General features: G+C 46.8%; 1 protein-coding gene across 1 annotated transcript; it reads left to right on the plus strand.

Moving 5' to 3' along the window:
• The first annotated feature begins 2630 nt into the window (after positions 1 to 2630).
• LOC101405176 (E3 ubiquitin-protein ligase TRIM21-like) lies at positions 2631 to 9946 on the plus strand. Its single transcript, XM_014790236.2, is given in 7 exon segments — positions 2631 to 2887; positions 4015 to 4470; positions 4969 to 5064; positions 6173 to 6403; positions 8272 to 8294; positions 8986 to 9086; positions 9378 to 9946. Coding segments are annotated over 6 exon segments (1428 nt in total). The 5' UTR covers positions 2631 to 2887; positions 4015 to 4062.

Here is a 9946-nt window from a genome sequence, read left to right on the forward strand (position 1 = left end):
TGAATGAAAATCTTCCCAAAGGACAGAACTTGAAGCAAGCAATTGTCCACTTTGTTTGAAAGATGAATTGATGTATATTATGTATATATGATCTTGACTGTGTCTAACAGGTAGGCCTATGGGTCAGAGGCTGAAAATAAACAAGACCGAAAGAAAATAAGTAAGAGTTATGGGTAGAAGTATGCAGTGAACTTCTAGAAGAGTCCAGGTGTGAAAATGTTTTTGTCCCATATGAATACCCCCCAGAGGACATACACTCAGAGAAGGTGCTTAATAATCAGGTAGATAAGATGACCCATCCTGTGGATGGTGATCAGCCTCTCCCCTAGTCCCCTGTTGCTAGTTCAATCGGCTCATTTACTAATGTCCATATCGATAGTGGTAAAGAGATAAGCCTTAGCGAGGGGAAATCTATGCTCAGGCAGAGCCTCTATCCCTACTGCTATGGACACTTATACATAAAGGCCAACTCTGAACCTGATTGTTCACTATTTCTAGGAAAGTCGAGACAGTCTGCTAGCGTGGCATGTTAGGTACATTGAACCAACAGAAATTTGTCTTCACAAAATAGCTGATATTCCAGAGACAGATTTGTTTTCCCTCCTACACTGCTTCTGCCAGCATGACTATTTTTAAACTTACACCATAAGGGATCCCAACAACATCAGTTGCAACCAAGGAACTGATTTTACAATCAAAGAATTCTCATAATGAGATTGTCCTCTGGAATTCACTGGTGTTAAATTGGTAACTAGTTTACTGGTGAGTAAATTGGAGCTCAGAGAGCTGGCACTTAGCTAGTAAATAGCAAGGTTAGCATCGAATCCATGTCTGCTCCATTATGAGACCCATGCTCTTTTCTACCCCCTCAACAGTGGCTTACTCCATGCCCTCAGGAAACAACACAGGGTCTGCAGTGATGTGAAGAGTCATTTTCAGAATGTTTGCAAATTCACATACAAGTCTCTTCCTCCTCTGATTCTATTTCAACTTTGCTTTCTGGGACTATGTTCCCGGAAACAAATCTGAGTACACTGGCACCATTTGGACATGAGATGTCACCTGATAGCCTCTCACTAAGCAAATTCTCTTAAAAATAGAACTGGAGATGTCAAAGAAACATGAAGTGTTTTTAGGTTTCCAAAATCTATAGAAAAAGCAAAGTTCAACTGATGTTTTTACTTTAAGCTATACAGGGACAAAAAAAAAAAAGAGAGGAAGGAATTGAGAATTCTTCTAGCCTTCTCAGCCTTCCTCTGTTTTCTTTCCTCCTCTACAGCTTGTGACCACATCCCTACCAGCTGTCCCTACAGCCTCTGTTGAACTGACAGGGCAGCCTGTTATCTCTGGGCTGTTGCTAAAATGAGGGTCTTCCCTGGACCTCTCATGCACCTGTGCTTACTATGTCACTTCAAGCAAGTCACTTCACTCCCTTCAGCCTCAGTGTCCTGTCCTATATATGAATTTAACAAGCCCTAAATTGCTAAATTGTTGTGTGGCTTAAATATTATAACTTGACGGGCCAGCCCAGTGGCTTAGTGGTTAAGTTCACGTGCTCCACTTCCTCCTTGGGGCTCACTGGATCGGATCCTGGGTGCAGACCTATGCATCACTCATCAAGCCATGCTGTATGGGTGTCCCATATGCAAAATAGAGGAAGATGGGCACAGATGTTAGCTTAGGGCCAATCTTCGTCACCAAAAAAATAAATAAATAAATAAAAATATAATTTGACATGGCAGCATTATTCACAAGGACCGAAAGGTGGAAGCCACCCGAGGGTCCATCGGCAGATGAATGAATAAAAAAAATATACATACATACAATGGAATACTATTCATCCTCAGAATGGAAGGAAATCCTGTCACATGCTACAACATTGATGAACCTTGAGGATGTTATGTTAAGTGAAATAAGCCAGTCACAAAAGAATAAATACTGTATGATTCCACTTATATGAGGCACCTAGAGTAGTCAAATTCACAGAGACAGAAAATAGAGTGGTGGTGCCAGGGGCGAAGGGGTGGGAGGAATAGGGAGTCATTGTTTAATGGATAACAGAGTTTCAGTTGGCAAGATGAAAAGTTCTGTGAACGGATGGTGGTGATGGTCGCACAACAATGTGAATGTATTTAATGCCACTGAACGATACACTTCAAAATGGCTCAGCTGGTAAACTTTATGTTATGTGTATTTTCCAACCACTTTAAAAATAAAAATAATAATAATAACAAAATGCAACCTGAGAAAATGCCTACCTCAGTGACAAGCGCACTGTTGGTACTCAATAAATGTCACTTCCCTTCTTACCAGCTCACTGGTGTGATACCTGCCTTGGGGTCATGCGGAATAAATCTCTCACTCCCTCATGTTAAAAGAAAATCAAGTCTGCTGAAAAGGAGCTGTTTGTGGAAGTAGGAAGCAGATGGTGGCATGTGAGGGAGAACTCCAGGCACCTTTTCCTCCACCCAAACCTCCTTAAGAGCAGCTCCCACAGGCGGGCACAGCATGTAGGTGTGGGGTGAGGACGAGCGTCAAAGAGCATGACTGCTCCATCTAGTAGATACGATATTTTATTGTATTAGATAATGAGGACACGGGGAGGGAGCGCAAAGCAGGGACAAAATGCTGCAGAGCTGTCACTCAGTCCCAGCCTCCAGGAAACCCTAGCCTGGGGCATCAGAAGCTTCTGACTCCTGCTGCCCCTCAACTCCTCCTTGTCCCCCCCCACTTCTCCCCTCTCTCCCCTGCCGCCTTCAGTTTTTCTTCCTCCCATTGCTCCTCCTACTCTACCCCCCCTCAGCCCCCTTCCTTTCAGACTTGCCTCAGACAGGAAATCGAAAGTGCAATAGAGAGATGGCTGCCAGCTACTGAGTCCCCTGAAAAGGTAAGTGAACCTGGCTAGACCGAGCTCCCCCAGCCCTCCCTGGGGCACCTTTCTCCCCTGCCCTAGATCTGAAGAGCCCCTTCCAACCAGTCCCACCCCTAGAGCCTTCAGTCTCAGTTTTCCCTTCTCCACAGCAGGGCTCGCTCACTCCAAGCCCAGCAGTTCTTCCTGCACTGGCGGGTCTGCCTGGGAGGAGGCTGGGCTGTGAAGGGGACTTCCAAGGTCACCTGGGAAGAGCTAGGGCTTCCCTGCTGCTGGCACGTGAGCTGGGAAGAGGGTCCCGGTGAAGCTGAGAGAACCAGGACTGCGACCTAGCTCAGAGTGTGGTCCAGGGGAGCACAGTGTGGGGTAGGTCTGCAGTCCTTGAGACTCTCATCCCCAAAAGTTCCCCTCTGGAGGTGAGAGAGGCAGTGTTGTCTAAGATGTTGGAAATGTATGGGTCTCTGCCCTGGAGGAAATGAAGACAGGTACCAGGTTGGGAGTAGCTGAGAGAAGAGCCCAGGGAGTGCTCTACCACATGTTCCTGTGTGTATATATACATATACAAATATGTATATATACATGCACATACATATACACACACACCTACATATACACAGATACACGTACAGCTATACACATATACAGTCATGTGCACCATAACAACGTTTTGCTCAATGATGGACCAAATATAAGACAGTAGTCCCATAAGATTAGTACCATATAGCCTAGGTGTGTAGTAGGCTATCCCATCCAGGTTTGTGTAAGCAAACCTAAAATCACACAGGAAAGAAATAGCCTAAGAACACATTACTTAGACTGTATCCCCAGAATAAGCGACACACAACGTATACTTATAAGAATATATAAAATATAAATGTTCTTCTGCATATATTCATGTAACATATACAACACCTGTAATTGTGGCAAAGATTAAGGAAGATGTATGCAAAGCATGTAGCACCTTCTCTGGCACATAGAAGGTGCATAATAAACGGTCGCTATTGTTGTGATTAACTTCACAGCAAAATGGAGGACTGTTTTCAGCCCCTCCAGTTCACTCACCCTCACGCTTTCCTTTGAATTGTTTTGTTTTTCTCACACAACCCTTCTTGTCTTCTCTTTTCCATTTTTCCTCTCCCCAATAGGCCACCGTATGATTTCCACAGTGCTGCTTTAATAGGAACATCACCGCTATGGCCTCAGCAATGTCCTTGGCAAAGATGTGGGAGGAGGTGACGTGCCCTGTCTGCCTGGATCCCATAGTGGAGCCTGTGAGCATTGAATGTGGCCACAGCTTCTGCAAAGAATGCATCTCTGAGGTTGGGAAGGATGGGGATACCATCTGTCCTCTGTGTCAGCACAACTTCATGCTCAGCAACCTCCGGCCCAATCAGCAGCTAGCCAACATGGTGGACCACCTTAGACAAATCAGCCAGTGTGCCAAGAAGGGCAAACAGGAGGAGCGGTGTGGGGTACATGGAAAGAAACTTCATCTGTACTGTGAGGAGGATCAGAAGGCCCTTTGCTTGGTGTGTTCCCAGTCCCGGAAACACCGTGACCACCCCATGGTCCCTATTGAGGAGGCTGCTCAGGGGTACCAGGTGAGCCCTTAATATGGCGGCATGAACAGGTAGAAAGGAGATGGGGCCCTGATAAGTGCTTTGTTCCCCAGAGCTGCGGATGGGAGAGAGTCACCTGTGGAGTTGTGGGGTTGGAGAAAGGAAGGGTGCCTCCCGCTTCCATGTCTAATTTAAGGGGAGAAGTGCAAGCTCAGCACAACCTTCTCTGTCTCCAGGAACAGGGGACGTGCTCTGGGAAAATGATGCAAGGATCATGTTTCCTTGTGGCCTCCTGGTTAATTAGGAATGGGTAGTACCCTCACCTCTGCCACCTCACCAGTGTGGCTCTATTTTGTAAGAAACATCAGGCTTTATCCAAAATCTTCCCATCCACAGAATGCCTGCCTCAATCAGGTTCTTGTCCTCCCTGCTTCTCCGCACTCAGGCTTTTCTAAGAACCAGTATGATCTTCCCCCACCTCACGTCTGCCTGCCCTACTTCTTGGTCTGGGTGGCGTTAACGTGCTATCTTTCTCTGCAGGAGAAGCTCCAGCTGGCATTAGGGAAATTGAGAAAAGATCAGGAGGTGGCTGAGAAGTTGGAAGTGGATGTTACAATGAAGAGAGAAGACTGGAAGGCAAGGATCACATCCCAAAGGGAATCCTAGATCAGAAGCCTGGGGAGGGACCAGGGTCCTGGACTCAAGAAAGCCCTAAGTATAGCTCTGCCTGTCTGAGGAGTGATAGAGTCGGAATATCTCACTCTGCAAGAACCAGCCATCCTTGTCTTCTGATAGAGGGAATGAAAAGTTTGTAGCTCAAAGAGAGCTCCCAATCAGACTCAGAGATGGAGAGTCTTAGGAGAAGGTGCTGTGGGAGAAGCCACACACTAAAGCTCCCGCTCCTTAAGCCCAGTATTAGGGGATGACAGCACCAGTGCCTTGCTTCTAGGACAGAGGTATCCCAGGAGAGATGTCCAATGGCTAGGCCTGATGGGAAATGACAACGGCTGTGAGCAACAGACTTAAGGGAACCACCAAGGCCTGAGGTAGGAAAACCAGTCTCCAGGTGGTTACCTGATTGTGTCCAGATCACTGGTCCAAAGTAGAATGCAGAACTAACGCTTGTTCCTCACTGGTGATTTGGAGGTGGGGGAGGTCAGGGATTGGAGAGGAGTGGAAGGAGTGCATGGCCAGTAGATCCCATAAGACGAACATTTGTGACTGGAGAAGGGTGAGTCAGGCTGTGGCAGCCAAAGGGGTCATCCTGCATCATTGGGCGACCCCCAACTCACTAGCAGGAGAGGGCAAGGAAAGAATATCCCCAGACTCCTTTCCTCAGGACTTAGGAACAGATTTGTGAGCCTGTCTTTGTGAGGTGGTTGGGGGTGGGAACAGGTGTTACTCTCTCAGTAACTCACTGAGATGAAGACAGTGGAGCACATCTGGGTAGATACTGGCTTTTGAAAGAGGTTGAGGAAGGTCTCTGATACCATAGGCTGATGCAGCTGTGGTTGTAGGGCAGCTACAGTGTGCCCCCCACCAATCCCATTCCCCTCTTAGTCCCAGAAGTCTCACCCACCTACCTCCCCAGCAAATTGTGTGTATGTGTGTCTCTGTGTGTGTTTATTCCAGAGACAGCAAGAGTGGTGAGTCTACAGGGAATAGAAATAGGTGTGGACACCTGCATTCCTGAGCTTGGCAGATTTTGATAAAAACCATGTCTCTCTTTCCATTGACAACAAAGAGGAAGGTTGAGACACACAAATTGCGGATTCGAGCGGAGTTTATGCAGCAGAAAATCTTCCTGGTTGAAGAGGAACACAGGCAACTGCAGGAGCTGGAGAATGAAGAGGGGAAACAGCTGAAAATCCTGGAGGAGACGGAGGCCGAGCTGACCCAGCAGAGCCAGGCCCTGCAGGAGCTGATCTCAGAGCTGGAGAGGACGACTCAGGGCTCAGCGCTGGAGCTGCTACAGGTGAGACCTGGGGACAGGCCTCCTTCTGAGATTCAAGGAGTAACTGAAAAAAGCCAGAGCTCTCTGGGGCTACCATCAGAGCAAACAGAAACCCCGTCTGAATTTTCTTAAATAAAACAACCTGGAATTCAGACCCACGAGTGGTTTGCATTCAAGGCACAGTAAGGCACAGATTTAGGAAGGAATATTCCATGCACTAATTAAAAGAAATGGACATCCCTGGTAGTGCCTGCTCCAACACATACCAGGTTCGTGACCTTGAGAAAGTTCTTTAATCTTTCTATCAGGTTTCTCAAATGTTAAATGGATAGTATAATATTACATATCTCAAAGGATTTTTGTGAGGATTAAATGAGAGAATCCACGAAGACTCTTAGGTGAGAGTTGGGCCATGGTAAGGTTTTCATGAATATAATGTAACTAAAAACACTGAACTGAAAATTAAGAGAGAGTAGCCCAGCCCCAGCCCTGCCACCAATTCTCTCCTTAACCCTGGGTTAAGTCATTTTCCTCTCCTAGAACTAATTTCTCCATTTGTGAAACAACGAGGAGACAATGGGATAAATAACAAGGGTTCCCCACACTTTAGACATAAATGTGTCATTTTTACAATTTCTGCTAGTTTGTGAACTACCCAAATGACTTTAGCGTGTTCTTTTTCTTTAAATTGTCTCCCTCTTTTATCTGAATAAATTTAGTTTAAAAGGAAATTTGTCCTAAGCAATAGTAGCCAAGAAATTGTGTTGATATGTTAGTGACATTTTTTCCTAATTTATTTCATGACAATAATAATAATAACTGCAAATGCTTAAATAGCACACATTACATGCCAGGCATTCAATCTCTCGTCAAAATGCAGTGGGTGGGTACCACTATCGTCCCTAATTCATACGAGAGAAAACCAAGCAGCAGAGATGTTGAGACTTGAGAGACTAAAGCTAAGTAACTTGACCAAGTTCACCCAAATAGTAAGAGGTAGAGCTAAGATTAAAATAGTACGTAACTATTTTTATAAATTCATTGATGTATGTTCTACTTGAAGTCACCTCACATCTGCCCATGATATGTCTGCCTCACTTGGGGAAACTATGGACTAGATGGCCTCCAAGTCCCCTCTGCTGTAACGTTCTATGGTTCTCCATTTCCCACACCTTTTCACTGTCTCCCAGTCAGATGTGGTCATGAAGCCATTTCTTTCTGGTTTGTGCAAAGCTGACTAGATTGACTTGACAGGCTCTCTCCTTCCCATTAACTAAATCTTGCTTCTGCCCAACATGGAGTCGAGCTTTTTAAGGTACTTTTGACAGGGCCTAGGAGTCTGCCAGTTCCCAGGTGAGGGCTCCCAACTCCTGCAGCAGAATACCCTCAAATTATTTGATTTCACATACATGAGGGAGCAACATCAACTACAGCACAGGACAGAGCTTCAACTAACCAGTCTTTCCTCCCCGGACCACTCAAGCCCACAAATGAAAGAGAGCTGTTTCTGTGCATCCTGACTTAGCCATTCTTTCCCTGTGACTGTCTCGGGCCTCACCAGGCAGGGCTATTTTCCCTTTCCCCTTTCCTCCCCCACCTCTCCTCAACAATCTGGTCTTTCTATTTTGTTTTCTGAGTCAGAGTTCTTAACTTAATCACCCTTCCCCTGCTTTAAGTCACACCCATGCTGGGTTTCTGGTTACCCCACAAGCATCCACACATTCCTTCTGCTCCAAGTTGGTCAGAATGTCTTTTGGGCCTTGGCCCAGAGGAAGCGGGTAGAGCAGTGTCCTACAGACCTCAGGGTGGCATCACATCACCCACAGGACTGAAGTCTCAATGGTAAACCAGTGACTCCAGAACTTACTCTCTGTCTCTTTTCTCCTCAGGAGGTGGACAGTGTCCTGGAAAGGTAAGGAGGGGTTTTCTTGTTAGAGGAGGTGCAACAGGAAGCATGTGTGCCTGTCAAAAAGGTTATTGAGTCTGAAAAACATGCACTGATGTTTTCCCAATACTTCTCCTTATTCTCAAAGACCCAATCCTCCATAAAATGTTTTCTGGTCTCAGAAGGCTAATTGATGAACACCTCTGTTGGTGAGTTGCCCAAGGTAATTGAACTGGAACATCTTCACAAAGTGAAGCTCTGAAAAATAGGCAAATTCTGGGAAGTTCTGAGTCTACAGCCTGCTGGGACTCCTTCTTTAAAAAGACTTTAACCAGTGACAAACCTCCCAGAAAGAGTCCTGAGTAAGACTCATGACATGGGCGAGGCTCCTTGAGTTACCTTAAGGAAGTGATTCAGCCTATGTCAGACGCTTTGCCTGTAAAATGAAACAGAAAATGCTTGTGTGGTGACCTCAGGCTTGGAGAGGAGATATAGAGTATCCACATGCTGCAGAGGCCCATGTAGCCAGGAAGGCCTGGATAGGAACTAAATCCTACCTCCTTTTGCCTCCCTCCACCGGGGATCCTAACATAGGAGGCTTTTGTAAATTTGCATTGAATTAAATTATCTGTCATCCGCAAGGGAGGCTATAGTGTTAGGGTTCAGAGAGGATGGGGTAGGAGTTGGGGATGGGGTCTCTAACTCTATTTTCCCCCAGGAGTGAGTCCTGGAACCTGAAAACCCTGAACATTGTCTCCCCACACCTGCGGAGTGTATGCCGTGTGCCAGGGCTGAAGAGGATGCTGAGGATGTATGGAGGTAATGCGAGTGCCAGGGGGTGCCACAGGCCTGCTGGGGAGCAAACAGGGATAACTAGGGTGCAGAGTATGTCCCAGGGTCCAGAAGAGATGGCAGGTTGGAATAGGTGGGGCAGGGATGGAGATAGGGAAAGTGGTTCCGTCAAAGGTTAGGGGAAAGGCAGAAGCTGGGTGGGGGGTCATTTCCTCACACAGCGAGGCTCAGGGTCACCCCTCATCCCCATCCCCCCACAGGCACAGGGTTACTGACTCCTCACACTGTCCCGGCCTGACTGTGGTCCTCTCTCTGCAGTTCACATCACTCTGGATCCACAGACAGCCAATCCATGGCTCATCCTTTCAGAAGACAGGAGACAAGTGAGGCTTGGAACCACCCGACAGAAAGTGCCTGAAAATGAGGAGAGATTTGATGTTTATCCCATGGTCCTGGGTGCCCAGCACTTCAACTCTGGAAAACATTACTGGGAGGTAGATGTGACGGGAAAGGAGGCCTGGTACCTGGGGGTTTGTAGAGACTCGGTGAAGAGGAAGGGGTGTTTTAGTATCCGCCCCAAGAATGGCTTCTGGATAATTTGGCAGTTTAACAAACAAAAATATATGGCTGGCACCTGCCCTGAGACTCCCCTCCACCTTGAGGTGCCTCCATGCCAAGTTGGGATCTTCCTGGACTGTGAGGCCAGCACTGTCTCCTTCTATAACATCACTGACCATGGCTCCCTCATCTACACCTTCTCTGAATGTGCCTTCGCTGGACCTCTGCGGCCCTCCTTCCATCCTGGTTTCAAAGACAGTGAAAAGAACATGGCCCCTCTGACCCTCTGTCCACTAAGGATAGGATGGTAGGGATCCACTGACTTTTGA

Source organism: Ceratotherium simum, chromosome 7 (genome assembly GCF_057802395.1).
Source record: "Ceratotherium simum simum isolate JZ-2026a chromosome 7, ASM5780239v1, whole genome shotgun sequence".
In the NCBI taxonomy this organism is placed as follows: Eukaryota; Metazoa; Chordata; class Mammalia; order Perissodactyla; family Rhinocerotidae; genus Ceratotherium; species Ceratotherium simum.